The 25,663-nt window shown below is 42.1% G+C and overlaps 1 protein-coding gene and 1 long non-coding RNA gene across 2 annotated transcripts in view; one reads left to right on the plus strand and one right to left on the minus strand.

The window, feature by feature from the left end:
- Positions 1–437: 437 nt before the first annotated feature.
- CPXM2 (carboxypeptidase X, M14 family member 2) overlaps positions 438–25,663 on the plus strand; it is a 64,293-nt gene continuing 39,067 nt past the window's right edge. The window contains exons 1-3 of the mRNA XM_085064634.1: positions 438–624; positions 746–1,422; positions 20,315–20,424. Of these exons, the coding sequence (XP_084920760.1) occupies positions 1,110–1,422; positions 20,315–20,424 (423 nt within the window). The 5' untranslated portion in view covers positions 438–624; positions 746–1,109. The remainder of the gene's footprint in view (positions 625–745; positions 1,423–20,314; positions 20,425–25,663) is intronic.
- On the minus strand, positions 20,269–21,855 carry LOC146435060 (uncharacterized). The gene is made up of 2 exons (XR_014853126.1): positions 21,502–21,855; positions 20,269–20,470 (listed from the first exon to the last, which is right to left on the minus strand). It is a non-coding gene; the product is annotated as an uncharacterized LOC146435060 (long non-coding RNA).

Below are 25,663 nucleotides of genomic sequence, written 5' to 3' on the forward strand. Positions count from 1 at the left end.
AAATACTGCAACCTGTAAACTTATCTAAATCTGTATTATTTGAAAAAATAAACTGTAAGCTATTCTAAAGTAATAAAACTATATGTAAACTAAGATATAGTTTTATAATCTATAAAGTCAAATAGAGTTTTACGTCTACAAAGTTACATAGAAACTTTTAATGTCACCCATATGCAAACTAATATAAACAGGGAGGCTGAGATCGGTGCTGGAGGCAGATCCCACTCTGTAAAAGTTAAAAGGGGGGAAAAAAGCACCACAAAAGGGAATAACTTCTACGGAACGAGGATTATTCGCCACTGTCGCTCACCCCACGTCCCCTCCTGCGTGCCCAGGGTGGCAGTGCCAGCAGGTGACCCCTGCCAGCCCCGGGCTCTGCCCACCCCCCTCTCCCGGGGGAGGGAAACACTTCGGACACGGGCTGGGAGGAGAAGGCAGCCTGCCAAGTTTACTTTCCTTGGAATAAGCGCTCTCTTGGATGAGCTGCGCGCAGGAGGAGTGAGGAGTTCGGGGACTGAGCGGAAACTGTCGCGTAACTGCGGCTGGGGAGAGCAGCGCCGAGAGCTGCGGGGCAGCGAGGAGAGCAGCCGGCTGGGGATCCCACCTGCCCGGGGCTGGCCGAGAGTCCGAGTGTCTGAGTGTCCGAGAGTCCGTGTGTCCGAGAGTCAGTGTGTCTGAGTGTCCGTGTGTCTGAGAGTCCGTGTGTCTGAGAGTCCGTGTGTCCGAGAGTCAGTGTGTCTGAGAGTCCGTGTGTCCGTGTGTCTGAGTGTCTGAGAGTCCGTGTGTCTAAGTGTCCGTGTGTCTAAGTGTCCGTGTGTCCGAGTGTCTGTGTGTCTGAGTGTCAGAGAGTCTGAGTGTCCTGGTGTCCGAGTGTCTGTGTGTCCGTGTGTCCTGGTGTCCGTGTGTCCGAGTGTCTGTGTGTCCGGCTGTCCCGGTGTCCGAGAGTCCGGTTGTGCCACTCACGTCCCTCTGCCTCCTCGCTCAGCCCATTCCCGGAGCAGCTCCCAGCACCGGCTCCTTCCTCAGCCTCTCCCGAGGGTTCTTCCAGCTGCCCAAACTCTTGCCCTGTCTCCAAGGAAAGTTGCAGGACTCGCAGGGACACTCCTGCGATGATCGCTCGTGGTGACTCCGGGCTCTGCCTGGCTCTCTGCACCTTCGGGCTGGCACTGCTGGCCGATGTGTCCCGCGCTGTCCCCATGGAAGATCAGGATTATTACCTGCAGGAAATTACCAACAGGGATCATTATTACTCCTTTCCGTACCCCGGGGAAGAGTTCTTTCCTTTCACGGAGCAACCCGGAGAGGGAGGACCTATCCGTGCTGCGGAGCCAGAGGAGCGCCCGGGGCTCAAACCGAGCAGGAAGGAGTTAAAACCGAAGAAAAACAACAAAAAAGGAAAAGCCATTCTTGAAACGCCACCAGGTAACTTTCCACCTCCTCCTCCAGAGTTTGGAGCCTGCTGAATCTCACGCTGACTGTGACTTTTAGCATTAATGAATATCCAGTTAATGGCAGTCTTGGTAATAATAACAATAAATGTGGTTGTGGTGATGATGATGACAACACGTTAAATTTTAGTATCCCGCAGAACAGACCTGCAGAACTTTTACAGACTTTTTAACTCTTTCCCTTTCGAGTAAAGAGATTATTTCAGAGCCAGAATGTGTTAATTCTGCTGTACTCTGGCTAATCTTTGGACTTTTCCTCGTTAATTATTCTTAATTACACTTGGCAACTGGCTTGCTGTGAAAGCTGCTGTTCTAGAGGCAAAAGAACAGAGACAGATTTCATGGTAAAAGGTGATTATATGTCGTGACATCTCACCTTATCCCTTGTCACTTTAATCTAAGAGAGGTTTCTGAATTAATTTCACTTCTAAACCTGTGAATTTATTTGTGATTTCACTTCGAAGACCTCCAGAGGAAGATATGCAAACAGAGATCTTCCCCAAAAAGACTCAGCCCTAACAAGCTCAATTTAACTGTTGACCCGTAAAATAAAGAAAATAAACAGCAACAAAAATGCCTTATAATAAAACAGCCACTCTTAATTCCATTTTCTAAAGTTTGCAGAAACTTGATCAGCTTTTACCACCCACTTGTTCCCATTAATACCTAATTGCACCACCAAAAGAATAATTCCTTTCTGTGTTCCCTGACTGACTGGCAGGTACTTTACTGGTTTGGGATACTTAGGAGTGAGTTTGGTCCATGAAGTTTAGAGTTGTAAAATTTGGGGCCAAGTCTCATTCCCCTACAGCTGAACTCCCCTTTACTTCAAAAGGAAACTTCATGTTAATGTCTGGGGCATATGGCACAAAATTTGTGATTTAGAGCCATCAGTACAGCAAAACAGAGGATCAGGGGGCGTAGAGTGGCTTCAACTTTGCCCAGTTATATCCAGCAGATAGCAAACAAAATATTTTAAATTTAATGTCAACACTAACAGGATTAGCATATGAACAGCAAAGATTATTTATATTGATAAACAGTGATAAGAAAATGTAATTTCTAACATCTGGAAATCTATTTGTGGGGCAGGCAGCATGGCTTGTCAGGGCAAGTCAAGGCAGAAGTCAAGGGTGATGGCAAATGTATCTTGTGTGTGGAGCAGAGATGTGAAATGTCCTTGTCCCTGTCCCCTCAGGTGCAGCAGCTTCCCAAGGGGATGATAATGCCTGCACCATCCCAAGGGCTGCTTATTGGGTTTATTATCTCAGTATGGTCACTGCAGTCTACATGAGGTCATCTGAGGATGTTCTTCTTTCAATGTGTCATTTGTTTGTTTTCATAAATTAAGGGAAAAAAGGCTCTGCTTTCCACCCTGCAGACCGAATCAGGCAGATTGTGACAGGACAAAAGGAATGACTTCCCAGTGCCAGAGAGTAGAGTTGGATGGGATTTTGGGAAGGAATTGTTCCCTGTGAGGGTGGGCAGGCCCTGGCACAGGGTGCCCAGAGAAGCTGTGGTGCCCCTGGATCCCTGGAAGTGTCCAAGGCCAGGCTGGACAGAGCTTGGGGCAACCTGGGACAGTGGAAGGTGTCCCTGCCATGGCAGGGGTGGAACTAAATGGTCTCTAAGATCCTTTCCAACCCAAACCATTCCATAATTTTATGACCATGGGAAACACTTGGATTTTAAATCTACCTAATTAGGCAGCAGGCTTTTTCTTCCTCAGCCTGCTGGAGACAATAGATTTCCATCCTGTCATGGAATGTTCTGCAGTTCAGCTTTGCTTTCACCTTCCCTGCTGGCTTTTTCACCAAACATGACAGTGATGAGAACAGAATCCAATCCATGAGGGCAAAGTTCATTTATTTTTACACACTTGCATCTTCCTCATTCCCCACCTGCTGCAATGAACACCTTACAGGTGCAGAAAAAGCAGCAGACATCCTAAAAATTACCCCCATCTCTATGGAACACTCATCCCTCCCTAAGCTGGCTTGCTTTATTCACTGCAGATGCAGCACTACAGAATTAAAAACTAAATTAAAAACGCTGCTGAGCTCCTAGGGGAGCATATTGAGCTCTGACAGGTAGTTTGAATTTAGTCATTTTCTACAAATGTTAGATTTTGCAAATGGAGCCACAGTCATTTTTCTACATAGGAAATGATGGAATTACAAAAGTAAAAAAAGAAGATTTCCTCATTCTCCAAAAATCTCTTTATTGTGGACCAACCAATTGATACATGCATAATTCATCTTCTAATTTGCTGGTTTTCACTTCCCACTCTAGCTGATTCTCCAGCTCCAGGGAGTGATTTTATTGCTGCATTCAGTCAGGTGAGGCTCTTCCTCAGCCTCCTTCTCTTCCTGTGCATGGCCAAGCACAAAGTCAAGGGGAGAAGGGCAGAGACTCATGATGCACCACCAAAATAATCTGGAAATGGCTCAGTCCCTCCTTCCACAGCAAGTCTGGGCTCTTTGGGCACAGCTGAGCTCCCAGGCTTTCACCAGCCATGTGCAATTAGAGGTTTCAAAGCCCCTGAGCTTTTAAAAAAATAGCCAGAGGTACAACAAGCAACTGATCTCCTCCACCAAACTCCTTCTCCATGATCCAGGATGTAGGTGATTGACACCAACTCAACGAATTGGCTGCTGGACTTATTTCATACAGGAAAATTCAGTGGATTTCCCTGCGAGCAGCTGAACTATTTGAACTGCAAGAGGCATAATAAGCCCTGAGTTGAACACCCAGTGAGGAAAAACGCTGTTTGTTAAAGATGTGAGTGCAACCAGGAGGGTTCTAGCAGGAAGTGTCAGGCAAGTTGAGCTGCAGTGTGAAAAGTTCTGGCTAGAATATTTGATATTTATCCTTTCTCCTCACCCAGAGGCAGGCAAGGGGCAGGTCCTGCCAGGGCAGTGACACTGATGCTGTGTGCCATGTCACCATGTCACCAGGTAGCAGTTGGGAATGAAGATCTGAAAATCTAGCCCTCACAGAGATCTTTAAACACCAACACATACCTATATTTACTCACATTTAGATGTTAAGAGGCCAGACATTCTTATTATTAGAAATAATAATAGCAGTTGCCAAACATGTATCAATCACAATGAATAATAACTGCAAATCTGGCAGGGTAAGGATGTGTGCTGTGCTTACATGTACACAACTCTGTGTTTATGCATCTCTCCAGAAGTGGAATTACTTAATTGGACATGCAGTAAATACCAAAATTTGGGGTTTGTGAGGCTCGCTGGCAGCCAGGACATGTGGGATTAATTAGTTGTAGCAAACAATAGCCTGGCTGGGAGCTGGGATGGAGAAGGAGGAGGAATGGGAATGTGTGATGTGCCCTTTGGCTGAGCAGCTGGTACTGATCAGCCCCAGCTTTGAATCCAAGTGGAAATCAAAGGGAGCAGTCTCAAGGACAGGGCACAAACCAGATGACACACACTCAATTTATTGCAGCTAATTACTGAAGGTGGCTAGAATATAGATATTTGCAATCGGTGAAATATTCATTTAGAAAGAAATCCAATTGATGCCAGCGGGTTTGCAATTTTTTGTTTAAAATATTAAAGTCAATATTTGCAAAACTTCAATTCAGGTAACTGTTAAAAATGTCAATCTGCCTCCTTGCCCTTTAAATGCCTCATAAATTAAGTGGTACTAGGTCATCCTTGGAAGGCAAACAGTTGGATTGACAGGTTTTGTATATATATATATATATGCAGATTTCCATTTTCTAATTCCATCCTTGTTTGCACAGGCCTCCATCCAAAGCCCATTCAAATCAGTGGAAAGAGTCTTGTTAACATCAATGTTTTTCTTTTATGGGGCTGTTAATAGAGTTTGATTTCTGGTGCCTCAGCTCCCATCTGTGGGGCAGACCCCTTCAGAGGCTGGGGGTCTGACTGCAGGCAGAAATTCATCCTCAAGAGATTTATGGGCCTGAGGTGCCCAATAACACTCCTCAGTGTGGCCCAAGTCTGCCACCATCAAGTCTGTAATTATTTTGATTTGATTTACATTTAAACTCGTAGTTTTTCTTCTGGCCACACCTCAATTCTGAATGCATTTACAAAATAAAGGAGTGATGTTTATGCATATGGCAGTGCTCAGAGTGGGGCTTAGTGCACATTTGTTCTGTATTTCACAGATCTCCCAGTGTTTGATCTCTGCACAGCCCAACATTTGTCTGTGTTTAGCTGCAATCATGATTTCCTTTGCCTCATCTTGATGAAACTCCTCAGATGCACCACTGTTTACTTGCCCCGTATTTGTTTATTTTTGTGCAGTGTTGCCACCTGTTCAATAATGCAGTTCTTAAGGGTTTTGGTTTATTATTTCTTTTTAATTTATGTAGTGCAGGAATCTCTTGATTCTCAGGACCTCTCCAGGACATCTGGGTGAGGAGGAGTCAGTCAGGGAAGGCAGAGAGAGGATAAAATGCACAGTGCAAGCAACCATGCAAATTATCCATGAAAATTATAAAAACAGACTGATAGTATTTTAGCTGAGGTGTTTATCAAGAAAATGAAACTCTGGGAAGAGATCAATGAGTGAATGAGGAGGGAAAGCTGAATCACAGGGATGTCATTCAGGAAAAACTGGAGATATTTCGGTGCGAAATGGGGGCGAAATCTGAAGAGGGTGTGAAGTTAAAACATGACTAGTTTGTGGTGTTACTGGAATTTGAGTGGTGATTTTGTTCACTAGAAAGGAGAAATGAGAGAGTGACACATAAAGCATTGAACTGACAGCTGAAAGCTCTTGAGAAGTGTCACCAAGGTGGATCAGCAGAGAATTTCTCCTGTGCTGGATAAGCACCAGAGCTGCTCTTTTCTAGTCCTTTGGGAGGCTCTCTCTTCACCCTCTCTTCTCTTTGCAGCCCAAAGTGGAGCACTCCTCTGACCTAGAACACACATTTTCATTTTAAAGCTTTTCCTTAAACTTTTCATAATAGGAACTTCTAAGAACGAACTTGCTGGCCCTAGGTGCACGTCCCATGAATTTTAATATGACCTGTATCACATCCTAATTGCCATGTGTGACAAGCAAAGATGAAAACATGTGGCTTTTAATGAGCTTTCTTTCATCCACCAGCCTCTATTTTCTCCTCAGCACTTCTAAAATATGTGGAATAATGAAATGTTCACTATTCCATTTAAGAGCCCATCCTTTAAAGAATGTCACAACAAAAGAGGACAAGGGATGAGTAAGAATGAATAATGAGCAATACCCTCAAAATTGGCCAAACCTTTTTGATTAGCATCTTTCCTTACCCATGGCTGCAATGAATAATGTAACATGAGAAAGAAAAAAAAATGGGAATAAACACATTTGATTATGCCAGAGAAAACCACTTTCAAAGATAATTCTTCCAGCAGCCTTCTCTGAATTCAGCCTAATATTTAGGGTGAGAAAAATGTCTCTTTAAAAAAACACCTCTTAAAAAAAAGGGATGATTTCACTGAATAGATTTTAATAGACTAGACTTGTTCCTGAAATGCCAGCATATTACAGGACACTCATTAGTTGAATTCAGTCTTGGGGTTTAATGTTATTATTTGTTCAGTGAGCTGGCTAGACAGGTCAATCCCATGGCTCACAGCCAAACTTCACTTATTTCTTTTGGGTTTGGAATGAAGACTTCTGTCAGCTACGTGAGCTTCGAATCTGTCAGAAAGATGAAGTAGTGGAAGTAGAAGCTGTGGTGCAGAAGAAGTAATTTCCTGAATTTTCAATATCTGAGCTGAGATTTTAAAGCCTTGTCCAATTCACTGTCTGTGTGGAAAGCAAACTACCAAAAGATTGGTGGTCAGAGTACAGAGCTGGGATTTGACTGTCATGTTCACACAGTGGTTGCTTGTTGATTTTATTGTTATTATACAAAGATGCTCTAAATTTGCTCTTCTTGTCAGGCCTCTGCTGAGGTGATGTCTTGTGGGACTGTTTGGTTTATGAAAATATAAAGATGTGCCTTTAACACTGGGTACTCAAGGAAAATGGGAACAAGCAAAGCTCTGATGTAGTCAAAATTACTTGCCTTTTAAAATGCACTTTTCAATTCAGTGCCTGGACAATGCAATGAGGATATTCAGTGGAAACTATGACCAGCCCCAAGATGGGTCTCTACCACTGCTGCTGCCTGATTATTTTCCTGATGAGGATTCCTGAACCCACTGAGCACATCTGTCTCTTTTAGGGACAAGCCTTGCTCCTCTGGAAGCTTTTCTGGCTAGTTCAGCTTCAAAAGGTGTTTGGTGGGGTTTTTGTATATCTAATCAAGCAACGAAAAACTCCTACATTAAACCATTAGTAAAATACACCCCAATGTTATTTCACTGCTTCTGATCCAAACACATCTATAATTTCCTCGTTGCACAGCAAAAGGAACATTTCTGATCCCATTCCCCTGTGGTTTTATCATCCCAGTGTGGGCAAGAACAGGATATTCTGCATGTCTGCTGTGTGCTGGAAGGGATGGAGCACTATCAGACATTTTATTCCTCACGCCCTCACCAGGCAGTGCTAAATCAACTTGACAGGTGCAAAAGGGAAAACTGTTTCTCTTTTCTACACGTCGCTAAAAACGGCAACGAGAAAAAGGTGAGAAAAACAAGGATAATGAAGAGATGCCAGCTGGTGACTCAGGGAGTCAGAGTGCCTGGGAAGGCAGCAGAGGAAGTGTGTGGGGATCACTGAAGGCATCTCTAGAGCCCTTGGGTTTAGCTGCTAATCTCTCCAGCCCTGCTGGAGTTGAATTACCAAGGATACGCTGGTGAGTCTGCTGAGAGGTTTCCAAAGTCCTTTTTTGGACATAAAATGCTTCCCTTCTGGTGAGGAGCATCCTGGTGGTAGCAAGCAAGGCTTTGCCCCATATCATTAGGGGTTAGGTGGAGGCAAGGAAAGACAAGGATTTCATTCTTTATTTGCTCAGTGATTTGCATGATTTTACTAGACAAAAAAAGAGCCTTGAAGTTACTTTCTGATTCTGGAGGGATGTTTAAAGGAGCTATTTTTTAAATGGGAATCAGCCCCACTACACTCTAAAGCGTATTTTATAACAATGCTTTTCAAAGAATTGCACGAGATAATACCACTGAGTGAGAGGTGGAGAAACTCATTTTACTCTTGGCTTAGGAAGAGTGAAAATTTCCTATTTTGACACTGAATGCTCCCCAAACCTGCACTGCCTGGGCTCTGTGGGGCTGCACTGCTAGGATTTGATTTTACAGAAAAGTGAAAAAAAGCTGGAAAGCCACAGTGACTTCCAGTAGCTGTGACTCGTGGCTGGAGCTGAGTGGATTTAGGAGTGAAAGTACCCAGGTACAGGATTAATATAGGATTAATCTTCTGTTTCTTTGTGGTTATTTACCTGTGCATGTACAGGTTTGTAAATAACAGTAAATAATAGAGTTTTGCTCCTGTTTTCACCTGAGCATTAGCAGGATGCTGTAATTGCAGAAGTGCTGCTGCATCCAACAGGCCAAGAAAAGAATGCAGGAAAAGTTGTGTGCAGAAGTTCCCCATAGCTCATGTTCTGGCAGATTATGTATCTTTTGCCTTCCTTCTGCTACACAGTGTATCTGCTCTGTACTTTCTTAAATATCACTTTCAAAGCGAACAGGGAAAGTGATTAATTAAGCTTTTATTGTGTGGTGGTGGTGGTAGTTAATTACTTACAGATTTATTTTGTGGTTTAGTTTTATTTTTTTTAATGAATTGCCAGACAGACTTCTTGTGTGAATATAAATCAGCCTGGAGCTGCTGGTGAATTTAGGATTTATTTAAGGTATGTACCTGGCAATACTGTTCTCCTGTAATCATCATGATTCCCAAAGACCAAGTTCAGCTAACAACACAACTGTGATCTTCATGAAGTTGATAGTAAAGAATTACATGCATTTCTAGAGTTCTAAACTTAAAAAGTACGGGAATTTTGAGAGCTCTACAGTGGGACTCAGTTGGATAAAGCACCAGAGTCCTCTAACTGAAGGGAACAGTTCAAAGATTTGGCTCTAATAAACCTTTTTTTCCCTCCCACAAGATAATTTTCAATCGTTCAAGGAGCTTTCCCCATGCATAAGACAGAGGATGTCTGAAGACATGACCAGATCTCAAACTTCCCCCAAATGTTTCACTGCCTGATAGCAGAAACTGCAATTTCAGCCAAACAGCCTTTCACATGTGATTGCCTAAAAGTAGAACTTCAGCATTTGATGTGATTTTTCTCCTTTTTTGCCCTTAATTGCTTATGTAGTGAAAAACGCTTCCTAAGGTTGGACTTGATAATCTTGGAAGTCTTTCCCAACCTGAATGATTCTAAGGTACAGAGGACATTTCAGAAATATTTGCCCCCCAAAAAACTTGTTGTAGTGGAACAAAAAAGGTTGAGGAATCCTATCCAGAGTCAGAAAGCTCTGAGTGTTCTCCCAAAGACCTTAGAAAATGCTGACAAAGTGAATGCAGGTACTGCAAAAGCCGAGAAATGGATGGAAAGCAAGAACCTCAGACAGGAAAATGGATAAATTCCTCAGCTGCCAAACGTGCAGGAATAAGGGCTGATGGATCTGAGGCTGGTGGGATGTGGAATACAAAATCCTGCAGACACATCTGATTTGTTCCATATTGCAAATGCAAATTGGACTTTTGGCTCTTTTGGGATGCTTGAATGCAAGTCAAATGGCAATCAGACATGTAGACCCCCCACACTGTTACAAGAGGAATAAAATGGGAAACTTTTCAAAATAGGATAAAAAATGCTAGTGTGGAGTTCATGCAGGTAAAGTGCCACAGAGCTCTTTGCAATAGTGGAGAGAAAATAGCACAGAACCTTTCCTCTGCTAGCCTTTCCATATTTCTGCTCATTAATCCTGAATGAGGTTTTTCTCCTTTCCAATTAGAAAGCTGAAAAATGAGGAGTTTTATGCTCAGGGAAAGCTTGCGTTGAAGCTTTCCCTATTCCATGGCTTTTCAAGTGCAGAACACCTTCAGTTAGAAAATACTTTTGGCTCCTGTGGATAGGAATGAGGAGGGACAGGATGAGCTCTCCAAGGCAGCACTGGAGTTAATAAGTCCAAAACCTGCATTTTCACATTAAAAAGTTGATGTTTTGCAGTGAAGACAAAGACTCTCTTGGGGACAATGTGGGCACTTTTCTCTGGGGAAAGAATGTCAAACCTCACTGGGCAACTGGTAAAAATCAGAGTTTACCTGAATGCCCTCCTGAGCTCTCATTGGGTCCACAGGCTGGGAAATGCATTGCCTTCAGCTTGGATTTTCGGGCTTTCAGCCTTGAGCAGGCAGACGTGAATGCACTCAGTTTTATCCTCACTAATAACTCACATTCCAATTCTTTTGGAGCTCCTGACACACTTTGCTTTAAACCAGTGAAGCCTCCAATGTGCTAAATGTGGAGCCTGTGATTATGAGTCTTTGCTGGACCAGGGCTGAGTTGTGAAACAAAGCGGAAAAGGTGTTTGGACAGAGTGAATTTTGGGAATATTTCTTGGGCTGCATAAGGCTGCAAGACCGTAGGAAGTTGGAATGGGGAGAAAGGAGCTCTGAACTCTCAGCCATCTGAGCTGGAGAGGTGCCAACCCTGGCAGATATTTGTCTGAACCTTGCTTGAACTGCTTTATCTCCTTTGCTGGAGATGGACCTTCCCAATAACTTCCCAGCTGAAGCTCCAGCACTTCCCTACAGTCTTCTGAGAGATACCAAAAGCTCCAAAAGTCTCTCATTTTCAGCATTTCTCTTTCTGCAGGCAGGAAGCTCAGAGCCTTGAGAAAATGATGAGTGTTCAGAATTTAAAAGGTGTTAACCAAGCTTTTAAATCTGTAGAATACTGGTGCTTGCTTGGGCTTGAGGCATTTTTAAATTTATTTATTGCGTTATTTCCCTGACTTTTCCACGTTTAGTTTGAAGGCAGGTAGAGGGGGAAGTTGAACAGGGAAAATCTAGCATGTCCAAGTGCCATCTTCACAATGGACACATGAAAGAGAAAAAGTCACCTGAGAGCTGAAATCCTTGGGAAGATGAGCAAAAACTCAGGGAATCACACCTGATGAAATGTAGGAAAGGGGGAGCCTGGCTGCAGAGTGGCGTTTCTGACCTCCTTAAAATCATGCCTTTCTCTGAAATTACTTTAGGGAGTAACTGATTGCCTTTGCAAGCTGGGCTCTGTCCTTAGGTTTTCCATGTTTTGTGGTGGGATTCCTGTGCTGCCCTTGTGTCCCTTCAGTGAAACCAAATGCCAATCAGAGACCTCTTCCCAAGGGAAGCTTCTCTCGTGCACCCCTACAATTCCACTCTTTTCTTTTTTATTTATTTCTGGGGTTTGGGTTGGGGTGTGGTTTTTTTGGGTTGTTGGTTTGGTTTTGGGTTGTCTTGTTTTGTTTGGTTTTTTTTAATAAAAGAGAGTAGTCACATGAAAATCCAGGCCTGGATTTGATTTTCTCAAATCTTGGAGATTTCGTGTTTTGAAAAGTTGTTTCTTGATGGTTTGAACTCTTAAATCCTCTGCTCTCAGGGTGCTTCTCAAGGCTGCAACAACCTGGGCATAGTGGGCTTTAAAGGAACTTTAGCTTTAAAGAAACCTCTGTTATATGAGTTTCTAAATCTTTTGCTTTTCTGCGCTTCTGGATATATCCAAAGAATCTCTGGTTATTTTCTGTGTGCACCTGGCCATTTTTTTTATCTTCACTGAAGCAGTTTTGCACTGTTTGGGCATTTAAGTGTTGAAGTCACTTCTGACATTTTAGTGCTTTCTTGGAGCTGGGCATCAAAGAGTGCACAGTCTATCAAATGAAGAATCAGTTAAATAAAAAAGAGTAATCAAGTGAAAAGCAAACAACTCAAGCAAACTTATTTTTTCTTTGACTCTCCTCTAGAAATTACGAATTGATTCCTTTTTAAGGGTTGGGAAGGAATACAAAGCTGGAGTTCAGGTTAATTGTTACCACACAACATTCCTCTGCAATCACTGTCTGAGCAACAGCTCCAGGCACTAGGAGAACTTCCATGCCTTATGAGAAGTGTTTGGGTTTATTAATTTCTCTTATTATTTCATAGGAAATAATAACAACAGATGTGATGCTAGGAAAAAAAAAAGAAAAGCCTAAACTCCCTGCTAGAGCAGACACACCAGGTCTGCATAAAACTCAGACCTTACACTTTATAAAAGATTTTAAACCCGAGTTGGATTGGTTTGAGGTATTTCCTGCCACAGGCTCTTTATATAGGTCGAGTATTTGTCCCAGATGTGCAGGTTGGCAGAGGGCAGGGCAGGGAGGGAGCAGGCTGTGCAGGGTGACAACCTGGGGTGACAACTCCAGCACACCCTGGGGCTGCAGCTGTGGTGATGCTCCCTTGGTGCTGCTGGAGGAGAAGGGCTGGGAATCCCCAGGGGTGAAGGTTGGTTTGGCAATCCCATCCCAGCTTTGAGGTGTTGTGCATGGAGCCCTGTTTGCAGCTATGTGCTCAGATTTTAATGTCACCCCCGAGGAGCAGCACAGTGTTCAGGAAGCTTTCAAAGGGACAAGGATGAGTTTTTCCTGAGGCAGCAGAAGAGGAATGATCATCAGGTCAGAAGGATGAGCCTCCTACTCACCCAGGTCTCACTGCAGACACAGACTGCTGCTACTCTGCATTCTCTTGGTAATTTCAGCATTTTTAATCATAAAAATAGGAAAGATGACATCTCAACTCTCGGCTAAGATGACTAATGACTCTCTGCTGCCCAAAGGCACAGCTCATGCTACTTCATCAGCCTGGCTCTGGAGTTTTCTGGCTCCCATCAGGAGCTAAGTCAGAAAGCTAAACTGGTAGAAAACAACCCAAAACTGAAGTGCCAAGTGATTCCATCTACATCCATGATTTCCTTGTGTCAGGCTTTGAGCTGCCTCATCAAAGGAATTTCATGCATCTGTTTCAGTATCATTTTCAACTCATTTTCCGCCTTGTTGAGAAGGAAAAAAATACAGTTTTGTCTGCGCTGGAGCTTAACTGGATAAAAATTTGAATAACATTAAGTGGAACTGACTGGGAAGCAGCTGATTTCAGCCTTTCTCAAGTGTAAATTTAGCACTGGGGAGTGGAGGTGACTGTAGTAGTGGGGATAAAATTTAATGGCTCGTCACCACTAATGAGAACTTTACAGTTTCTCGGGTTTTTCCTGCTCCATGTGTGTGGGCTTCACGGGTGTGCTGAGGGAGAAGGTGAGAAGTGGGGGATATCAGAGCAGTGCCATTGATTCCAGTGGAATTAGGTGTTTCCAGAGAATTTCTGAAGCTGTTCTTGTGTATTTCATCCCTGAGTGAGCAATTCTGATCCTCAGGGTGGAGATTTTACAGCCCTGTTCCTGTGCCATCCCACTTGGACACTTCCTCTGGGCCACCTTGGATCCTCTGTTTGCTCCAAAAGCATGGCTGTGCTGCAAAATCCTGAAAAACCAGCCAGAACTCTCAATAAATGTATATTTCTAGGAGCAGGAGTTGTGGATACTTGCCAGTTTATTTATGTTTAAGGAATTTCATGGCTATGCTGTCGCTCTGCCCAGTGAACATGCTACACCAACTATGGATATATTTGATGTATTTATTTGCTGCTGCACAAAATTCCTACCAGAGCTCCCATGGAGGGGGAGGGAAATAATTGCACCACAAGCCAGTTTTATACTCATACAACTTTTTATATATTTATACTATTTTTGGTCAAACACACTCCAATGGGTTTGCTAATATGGTTCAAATTGAGCATTGCTGAGATGTCTCATTTAACGAGCCAGAGTTGTATATCTTAAGATCAGAGCTATTTTCTGTCTTGTTTTTGTACTTGTTAAGAGTATTCCAAGTTCCAGGGTTTCTTTTTAATGGCTGCAATTAATGCTCTTAGTGCAGGATCTTTGCTCTTGCACTACACCTCAGTGACCTGATATTTTTAGCTATTTCTGGCATGAAGATGTGTTTTCAACGGTGATTTTTGTCCTATACCCAGCCATTGTGCAAGTGGTCTGTCTCAGTTTTGTTCTCCATTTTTTTTGGCTAAGTCTGTTTGCTTGGCCCTGGAAAAAAGAGGATGGTTCTCATTTTTGATGGCTGTACTCAGTTTTGTGGCTTTAGCTGGAATTACAGAAAGTCTTCACCCTTTGCTTCAGAAAAAAATATAAAAAACCTTCAGAGGAGACATTTTAGAATGAATAGCACAGAATTCAGCCTTTGTCAAAGCTCCTAATAAAAAGTTAAGAATTGATATGATATTTTTCAGGCTGGGTGGTTTTTTTTGGCCTTTAAAGATAATATGTTTTCTTCAGAGTGATTAAACTAAAAACTCAGTAGAGAGAGGGATCTTTTCAGGTGTGAGGACAAATGGGAGAGCACCTTGTGCCACGTCACAAATCCCATCCTGTGCCAGGCTGGTGGCAGCAGAAGGCAGTTCAGGGAATGAATGTGATGTCTGGATTTTAGATGAGCCTCTTGAGTCTGCAAGCTTGGCCAGAAATCTCCCAGCCTCTCTGGAAACTCCTGCTTCCAGCTGTGCCAGGAATAATAGCAGCTCTTCCTGCTCAATGTTTTGTTGCATCTCCAGCCAGCCACAACCTGGGCTTGTGAGAGAGCAAAAATGGGAACAGGAATGAAAGAAAATGAAAAAAGTGTATTTTCTGAATGTCATTTGGTTTCATGTCAGACCTCACCTAAACAACACAGATAATTCTTAATTTACTCTGTATTTGACTTTATTGCTGGATTAACAGAAATGTGCATTTAGTGTTATTTCACCTTGCAGGTGCATTGCAATATTAAAGGGTTTTGCATACCTGTGACCCAAGTATTACTTTAGCCATAGAAATTAGACTTCCAGAGTTTCCATTAAAAGTTTTTGCTGTTGGAGGATGAATTACCAACCACACTTCTCATAGGAAAACCTCTAAATTTAGCTGCTAGGGCAAAATTTATGATATTGGCCTCATTATGAATTTTTGTGCAGAATCACAAAGCCCTAAGAATAGTATAATGAGCATTAAAGTCTTCATTCCCACAAAATATGCACTTATTTGTGCACTTAATTTACCTATATTGATAGCTTCAGAGTTTTGCATCTTAACTGCATGTTGAAATGTTTTGTTTAAACAAGACTTAAATCCTGTATCTGCCCTGGAATAGGAGATTTTCAGACTGCACAAGGCTGATATTTCTCCATTTCCAGATCCCAGTACCATGAGGAGTTGGACAAGCACAGACTTGTAGGGATTGAAGAGGATTATAGGGGTGGCTCTTAAAATATGGACTGAGGAGGAAACATGATGCTTCTCTCTGCCCTTCCATTTGAAAAGCTGAACATATTCCAAAATTGATGGAAAATGCTCTTCAAATGAAAGAATGGTTTGTCTGCTTTGCCTCTGAAAGAGGAGGACAGAATGATTTCCTAAATGCACCTTTATTAGATACAGGAGCTATCAAGGCAATCTGGGCTTATCTGGCCTTCTTTATTTAGACCAGAAGGAAATAAAATCAATGAATAATTCAGGCAATAGAGAGGAACACAAGTGTTTTCCTCGCCCTGCTTGTGGACAGAACAGTTTCTAAGGATGGCTGCTAATGCAGTTGTGTGATCCAGAGCAGCTAAAATTGCAGCACAGCAGCTCAAATTACACTGCAGGAGGGAAGGAAACCAAGCTGGCTCTGCAAAAGGTGGGGTTTTGGACCACAGGCTCGGTGGAAGATGCTGCATCAATAGGGCAAAGGCATCATGAGGATGAAACTGCTTTCAAACATCCTCACTCACGCTGAGATTGCAAATTGAGCCATGCTGGCTCGAGGAGGGAGCTCAGCAGCACCTTCAGTGTTGCTCTCATTAGAGGCAAACCTAAAACAAGAGGTAAATTCAGATTTCAAGGGATGAGGTGGTGGCTGAGCTGATTCCTGAGTGTTTCTCCTGCTGATTTGAAGGGACAGGGGATTTCTCACAGTGCCCAGGTACCAGAGCTGCCTTGCTGCTCTCAGCTGGGGTAGAACCACCCTGGAGAAGGATAATTGACTATAATGGACACTGAGATGTGGCCACTTAGCATGGGTACCAGCAAAGCTGTTCTGAAATGAAAACCTCACAGGAACACACTTGAAGGGACAAATGAAGTCTGAATCCAAGCCCTGTCTCTTTTTTACAGCTTGGAATGAATTAATTTGATCCAGACCATCTTATAAATGGCTCATTTCTAAAGTGAATACTTACCTGCTAATCACACATGAAATTATGGTTGGATATTGTCCAGGAAGGAAGAAATGTCCACAACAACCTCCTTCCTGCACCTTCAAGCTTAATGTTTTTGCTTTTCATCTCTCTAAACCAGAAGGGCTGCAGGTGCATTTTGTGAGTTCTTATGTACATGGGACTTGTATTTCAATGTCTTTCAAAGCCACAGCTGAATTCTCTGTGTTTTATAATGAGGAATTTTTCAACTGGTTAAAGAAACAACCAAATAACTGGGTCATTTCCAGCTGAATCCATTATGCAATAGATTCACACAATCTCTGATCATTCCTGCTGTCCAGTTTCTGCAGCTTCCCCAAGGTTTTTTCAAACTGGCATAGAGAGTAAAAAAATCATTAAGACAGCCTTACTGATTGGGTGGCAATTTCCATTGTTATATGAAAGATTTCTTCAAGTTAAATGAAAGATATTAAAGCAATACTTTAAAGTTTTTATGAATACCATAAATCAGTTTATTTTCCTGTTTTTTTTTGTTTTTTTTTTTTCCCAAAACTAGGCTGTCCTGGTTGTCTCCAGCTTTAAGAAGCAGGGGACACACACCCCAACAAAATAATTTATCCAGAATTTAATTCACAGTATGACTCAGGATTTTTTCTTTTTCAGTGGTGAAATGGCAACTTCAGGTGGATTTTTTTGTATTATAAAGAGTAAATTTGAGTTAGAAGAGGCCATATTGAAAAATTTGTCCTCACCATCTCTGTACATTACAGATTGTTGTTCTGGTCTACATGCTATAAATAGAAGACATAATTTTACTTAAAAGCAAAATAAAAAGTCTTCTCCTGTGGGAAACTGCACAAATTCCATACATCCAAGCTGCTGCAAACAATAGTCTCAAGGATTCCAAGAATATCATTGCCATGCAGAGCTGCACAGATGGAAATGTCTAAAGGTCTGGGAATGAGAATCCTGCTGCTCTGCTCTTAGTTTGGGAAAAGGAGCCAACAGTGGAAGAAATTATTTTCAATAATTTTCAGTCAAGTATTGGAGCAAAATATTTAGGGTGTTTCTAACTAAGAAAAAAATAATTTGATTTGGTGAGGTAATGAAGTCACAGCTTAAAGTCTAGAGAAAGCAGCTGTTCTCCTACTAATTTATATGGATAACAGTAAAAAATAAATTCCAGGTTACTATTGAATTGGTGGTAAATATTGTCATGATTTCACTTGGAATATTAGCAAGGCTTGAGCAGACTGGGGAAGGACAGAGTGTTGTGAACAGTTTATTGCACAGTTTTCATCAGAGTTACCCATTCTGCCTGCTGTAGGCCCTGCCTGCTCACACAGCCTGATCTTGGTTTCACTGACAGCTCCTGCTGAATTGAGCATTTCCCAATATTGGCAATCTGATACATTCCCAGACAACACAGGGAATTCATCCTTGAGAAATAAAGAGCAGTCAAGTGCCTTTCTCTGAGATCCCCTGAACCTTTCTGGTCAATTATTGGCCTTCAGTTTCTCTGCAAACAGAGATAAACACCAAAATACACTGGGAATTACTTTTTAAATACCCATCTTGAAGCCTAAATCCACAGGCAACCCAGGAATTTCTCAGCTTTATAGTGAATTAATAACATTTCAGTCAGAATACAACCAAACCCACTTCTCATACATGTTCAGGCAGATGAATGTCACTGCAGGGAAGCTCAGCCTGCTCTGACAGGCAGCTGCCAGGCTCAAAATGAGTGCATTTCCTACAGGTTTCATCAAAACACAGCAGTGGTAGATAGGGATCATGCCTGCTCATCCTGTGCAGCAGGGAGGTGACACCTGGGGTACCTCCAGAAACCTTTGCTGCAGTGTGGCAGCAGAGACCAGGATGTGAAACACAGAAACTTCCCAACTTTTATTTCATAACTCGCAGCAGTGCCTGTAGATTGTCCCTTGGCTCTGGTGAGTGCAGCATAAACATTGAATTAAATGGTATTTTATGAACTGAGCATGCAAAAGCAGTTTGCTTTCATTTTCAGCTCACTTTTATTTTCAGCTTACTTTTATTTTCAGCTCAGACCTGGCACAGGTAGTTCTGGGTAACTTCTGAGTGCTTGGGAATGGTGAGATTGTTCACAGAGAAAATACACCAAAGTGTCAAAGCATTCTCAGGAAATGAGGTCGATTTCCAAAGCTGTCTTGAGGACCAAACTTGTTAAAAAAGGCAGGCAGTTCCCAGCTATGTGATTTACAGGAGAGATCTGTCAGAGCTTGAGCTTTCTTCCAGTTGGAGAATGAGAAAGATGCAACACTCTATAAGGAAATGCAATTAAAACAATCAGACAATGAAACCAAAACCCTCCCAGCTATTCCTTCCTCTGGCTTTCCTCATGCATCCTGTCTCTTCTCTGGTTTGGACAATTGAATTGAAATCTCTTTGAAATGAGGAGTTGTCTACATTTTAGCTCTTATGTAAGACTAAGATCATTGTTGGTACTTTGGAGCATATATTCATTTTTAACATTTGTCTTTACTACCTCTGAAGGAGACATTTGGCCCTGGGTTTGTGAGAGAACTCTCCTAAGGATGAGCAAAGAAATAGCAGTGGGAATTGACAGCATGCAACATTTTCCCTGAGGGATTTTAGCTTGTTGTGAGTTAAGGAGGAGTCTGGGGAACCTCATGCTTTTCCAGTTTGTGCCTAATAATGCAAAACTGCACCTGAAAGCCAGGAGGAGATTCTTAGGTACATTCTGACTGCCCAGGGCAGTGGTGGAGTCCCCATCCCTGGAGGGATTTAACAGGGGTGTGGATGTGGCCCTTGGGGACAACAGTGGTGGACATGGCAGTGATGGGGGAATGGTTAGGCTTGATTATTTTGGAGGGTTTTCCCAGCATAAATGATTCTCTCATGCTTTGATAACCTCATGACATTTCGGTGAGTGATAAAATAACAACAGATTTTTCTGCTAATCATGAAAACAGACTTTCCCCAACCTCTTATCTTCCAAGCCAGACCTCCAAGCACTGCTTTCCCGAAGTAATGGCTTTTTGCTTTTCTGTCCTCAAGGCTGTGCAGAATTTGGAGCTTTAGAGAGATGGTCTTGGTTCCAAATTTCTCTCTGCAGAGCTGGGCTCTCCAGGCTCCCAGACCTCTGTAACAGATGCTATTGTGCAACAGGAGGGACTCTGAGTGAAGTTTCCAGAACAGATTTTAATTAGAAACATAACTTCATACAGTAGCTTGGAATGAGTACAGGGAGGGAGAAAAAAAAAAATCCAAGCAAGAGATGAAAAAAGAAAACACAAAAAGAAAAGTAAAAAGGGTGTTTTACAGGTGTTTTGTCCTGAAAAGCACTTGACAGGAAATGTTGTGCATATCTGTGAAAAACTGAAGCACAGAGCAAGCAGTAATAACCATCTGAGCCCCTGAAAATGGTGTAAATCTGCATTGCCTCATGGATTTTCTGAGAGCTGCCATTTCTCATTGACCTCAGCCCTGCTGTGCTCATTTATCCCAGGGAGGACCCCAGCCAGCTTGGCACTGCCGAAATCCAGAAACTTTCAATACTTGTTTGTTTTGTGTCGCTTGGTTTTTTGTTTTTCCCCCCCCCCTCTCCTGTTTAATTAAAACTTAATCAATCTTTTGTTTCCTAGATTGCCCTCCACTTGGGCTGGAGACATTAAAAATTACTGACTTCCAGCTCCATGCCTCCACGGCGAAGCGCTACGGCCTCGGGGCTCACCGAGGAAGGCTCAACATTCAGGTAACATCAATTCTCCTCCCGAGTGGCAGAATGGCTCCAGGTTGTGCTGCTGAGTAAAGAGATCCCGTGGATAGTTATTGGTTCTGACTGCTTTGTCAGCTCATGTAATTCCAACCGAGGGGAAACACTGGAATTGCGGCAGTGAGGGAGCTTGATGGATAACCTTTGGGTTGGTGGGTTCGTTAGGGAAATGTCCGAACTCGGTGTGGAAATGCAGACAGAGAGAGCTCTGTGAGCAAGCAGAGGAGGAGGCAGATCCCTTCCCAGCTCCAGGAAAGCATCCCAGCTTCCCTCAAGGAAACTCTCCCAGCAAGTTGCTTTTTCTTTGCTGTTTGCTTGTAGTTAATGACAATGGTTAATTGAAAGTGGGGTTTCGAGTGAAACCCTTTCCCTAAGGCAGTTTTTGCAGAAGCAGTGATTACACTACCCAAAAATGCTTTACTTCAGAAGTCACTAACATACAACCTTGCCTAGCTTCTTTTATTTGAGATTAAAAATGTGTTTAGGTGCTTTGCAGGACCAAATTCCATTTCCCCATTCCTCCTGTTTCTGTTTCCCACTTTATTAGTGCTGTTCCCTGAATTACAGTCTGCCCAGGCTAAAAATGTTACTTTGCATGATAAAGCACAACACTTCAACCTCAAAGTCATAAACAGGATATCAGCACTGAGCCAACAGTGAAAGATCTCTGAAGTTTATTTAATTTGTTTGTTATAATTTAATTTCATTTTTTTTCTCCATTTGTTTTTTTCTCCAGCTGAAGTGGTTTGATATTTAGGTGGCTAAGGCTGGTGCTGGGAGAGATGAGCTCTAATCAGCATGCTAGAGGAATGTTTAGTTATTTTATTAGTTTTGTTTATATGGTGGCATAAGACCAAGGACTGTGATGCAAGCTCCGAGTTCTCTGTTGGTTGTGGCTGCTTATTTTTCATGCTGCTGTTAAATTTCAATTTATTTAAACGCAACACCACAGTAGTCTAGACCAGAAGTCCATCTAGTTCTGACATCACCTGTACTGTTAAAATAAACAGAGGTGATAAATAAATATATATGTATATGTAATGAATAGAGTCTTACCTATGGCTGATTTTTCCTCTAAATATAGTTCAGAGTCTCCAGAGAATCCAAGGGCAAAGTCTTTTCCTGGGAAGCAAAGCAGAACCAAAGTGCCACTCAGCTCTTCCTGAAATTTCCCAAAGCTTGGATCAGACCAAGTATGATCCAAAGCTTTTTCCCCTACTGAAATTATACATTAATTCCCTAAACCCCCTGACCACTTAGGGTTATTTCTATGGCTGTAGTTAAAAGCATGGGCTTGTCCTTATTTTTCTTTCCAAACAGCTTTCTTTGGGCTTAGTTAAAAATGAATAGCACTAAAACTTTTCAAAGCCACCCAGAAGCTGCAGGTCTCTGCCTGTCACTCAGGTTTCAGTCACTTGGGTTTCAGTGCTTCCTTTTGCTCTGCACGAAGATTTCTGTATTTCAGTCATATTTAGAGGGAATTTGCTCCCAAACAGGGACAAATACTGCAGGTGGCTGATGTGTCAGGTGGGTAATGAGCTCCCTGGGGATTTCTCTTTGCTGCTCAGCAGAGGAGGCTGCAGCATGCTGGGAAAAGGCAAAAGGCACTGGCATTTAAGCTGCTGTGTTTTGCTGCTGCTCAGAACTGTATGTGAAGGAAAACACTTGGCCAGCCCAGTGAGACTGATGTGCCACTGGAATTCTGTGAGTGTGTCATGCTGTGGGTATGGTGACAAGCAATTTTATGGGCTGCTGCCCTTGCCCAGGGATCAGATATCAGCACAGAGCTGCCACAGTGTTCGTGGGACTGTGGTGTTCTTCCCCCAAAAATGCAAAATCCTCTCTCTGCCCAACCTCATCATCTGATGAGAAGTCAGCTGAGGAGCTCAGGGCTCTCCCCAGGTAACTGGCACTGCCTCAGTTCACAGGCAATTTGCAGAATAATGGAGTTTTTCAAAAGTTTTGAAGGTTTATTTTGCCTTTTTTTTCTTTTTCTTTTTTTTTGTTTTCTGTTTAGATTATTTGAAGCACATTCAATGGATCAGTTGGTGTCTCTTTTATTCCAAAGAAGGATAGGCTTAGAATTGGATCAGACCTTGTAGGATCTGCTTCTCTTGTGCCCTTCAATTGGGTGAGACCTGATTTTGCTGCCAGTCCTGCATGACTGTGGTGATTAAACTGGGATTTCTCAGGGGCAGGAGCCATGTTAGTAGAGCCCCATATTTTGGAGATGCAGCTGCAACTGCAATAGAGGCACAACCAGGAGTAATTTAACATCATCAAGAAAAATAATGGCATAAAATAATATTAATGGAGGCTCTCTGCCTTCGGGGATAAAATTCATTAGTATTTGTCACTTATACAATAATTAATAACGGTGGAAACGTGAATAATTAGACAAACTATGTTTCTTCTCCTTCCTCATTTTCCTGGTTGGGGAAATCCAAGCACTGAAGATGAACCAAGTGATGCAATCATGTGTCTGCAAACACAGGCATTTGTGTATAAGGGAGACTCCCAGTGCCTGAAGGAGCTCCAGGAGAGCTGGAGAGGGACTGGGGACAAGGGATGGAGGGACAGGACAAGGGAATGGCTTCAAACTGACAGAGGGCAGGGATGGATGGGATATTGGGGAGGAATTGTTCCCTGTGAGGTGGGCAGGCCCTGGCACAGGGTGCCCAGAGAAGCTGTGGTGCCCCTGGATCCCTGGAAGTGTCCAAGGCCAGGTTGGACAGGGAGTAGCCTGGGACAGTGGAAGGTGTCCCTGCCATGGCAAGGTGGCACTGGATGAGCTTTAATGTCCCTTCTAACCCAAACTATTCAATGCTTCCAAGATTGTCTTTCCAGGTCTTTGCTCCTTTAGAAAAGCTGCTTTATCCAATCACAAGGAAAAGACAAAATTATTGAAGATCCTGTGTGTTTTACTTCTGCTCTATTGGCAGTGGTTGCTATAAATACCTGTGATGAGTAATGCTTTTTTTTTCCCTCCCAAACTTCCTGTTGTACAATATTTTTGATAATCCTGCTGGAAATGGAAAAAATTTAATCAGAGGTGGTTTAATATTTGGTATATTTTTATTGCCGCTCCAGCTGATTTGTGGCAGAAGACTGGAATTTCTGTCTTTATTTGAATCCATTTTGGAGGTGTCATCTTTCCCCTCATTATAGAAGACTTTTAGACCAGTGGTAATGTGAGCAAGTTTTTATTCTGCCTTGCACACATCTCATTTGGAAGAGAAACATGAACTAAAATCCAAAGTCACATTATTTGTAAAGGAATTGTAACCCTCATCTGATTTTCTGGATGCATAATAAACAGTTGATTTGGTTTAGCTGAATTATAGTTTTCAACTTGCACACTTGGGAATAACTTATTTGTGAGTGCCAGAGAAAAGTCTCTTTCCCTCTATCCAAAAGGTATTTTTTTTCATAAGATACTGCATATTGAGAAATATTTTTGCATTTGGCTGCAAGTGAAACACAAACTGGGTTAGACTTGGGAGTTATTCTTGAATATTCTGTGAAGGGGAAAAGGATTTGCTCAAGACTTAGCCTTGGCTTCCAGTTTTCATTAGCTCCTTCAGTCTCCTACTTACAAAGATAATTTAGGTACTCATGACATAACTGGAATCTATTCTTTCGAATTGATAAAATTCAAGTAAACATCTTGATCTACATTATTTGATAGAAGACTTCATGATAACTGTTCCCATCTTTCAGGAATGATCATTTTTTGAAAAAAAAAATTTAATAGGAATTCCAATTGCTAAGTATTTGAGTTTATAATTGAGTTTATTTCTGTTTATTTTACAGAAAGAGTTTTTTTTTTTTTTAAGTGGCCATAGGGCAAATTTAACAACTTCAGAAAAAAAATACAGACTTGAAGCTTGAGATGAGAAATTGTAGCATAAATTTCTTGAGGTGTTTTTCCTTCAGAAGCACTTCTAAAAAGATCTTCTCATTGATTAAGCTTCTCTTTTTCAAGTAGTACCTGTGCTGATTAAACACAAACAGCTGCTTCTCTTTACCTAGTATTAACCTTTTTTTTTAGCTTCAGAGAAGCTGATGTCAGAAAATGAGAGGGCAGGAAGAAGTAGCAGCATGGTTTCTTTTTTTTCTTTTTATAGTATCTTTGCCCCTATTTTAGGCCAGAGTATTTCAAGCTGTGGATAGCTAAGACTCCCCATGTTTGATATGTAACTGAAGCTTAACTTTATTTAAATCCAGTTGAAACCATGGATACTCAAGGATGTAATTTAGGTGGGAGGTTTATTCCTAGAAAATAATCACTTTTTTCTTTCTTCTCCTTTTCTCTTCTCACTGTAATGTGGAGGAGAAGTCTTTTCCCTGATGAGGATAACCAATGGGAAATATCCTCAGCTGAGTAAGGACCAAGGATTAGGAGAAGGGGGAACTTGTTCTGCAGGAACTGGTGGAATTCCCCAGTGGGAAGGGGATTAGCAGGATGCTGGTTCAGGGTGCTCTGGAGATTTTAACACTTCCTGGCAAGTGGTGCTTTTAAAGCCTGAGGCTACTTCAAATTCCATCTTATTTTAAAATGCATTGAAACCTTTCCTTGCAAAGGGTTGTAACTCAGGTCAGTGACCATGTTTGTATTCTCATGTTTGCCCATTGTTCAGCTCTCCTTGAAGAATTTATCTCCCATTGCTAATAGACTTTTTCTCTGTGTTTTTCTCTTTGACTTTTATACAAACTTTACCCTAAAATATCAGTGCTAATGCATAGAAATAGGTGGTTTAATTTAATTTTGGTGGATGGAGGAAAACAAATAACTTCTAAGCTGCCTTATCTCAGATCCAAATACCTGGGAAAACAAGAAGGTTTAGGAAAATTCAATTAGTGTCTGTGTTTTGCAGCATTTCCTTCAGATGCCATCAGAGTCACACAGGGAAAAGTGATTAATCAGTGCATCCTCTCTGAGTTAGACCCACCCAGTGCCCATTGGGGTAGAAACAGTCTGTAAACCTCTTCATTTTCATTTGGGGAATATTTAACAATATCCATTCTTGGAATTGCATGCATGGCAATGATAAATCCACATAAACCACGGATGAAATATCACAAAAACACATGCAGCCTCAGAGGACCACATGGCAAAGCTTCTGGGCTCTTTATGGCAATATCCAGCTTGGTGCCAAACACTTCCTGGGCTTTAGAAGGAAAAGAAATCTCTGAAGGCTTCAGATGCTATGTTTCA

This window comes from Lichenostomus cassidix, chromosome 6 (genome assembly GCF_008360975.1).
Source record: "Lichenostomus cassidix isolate B80296 chromosome 6, HeHo_3.0, whole genome shotgun sequence".
Lineage (NCBI taxonomy): Eukaryota > Metazoa > Chordata > Aves > Passeriformes > Meliphagidae > Lichenostomus > Lichenostomus cassidix.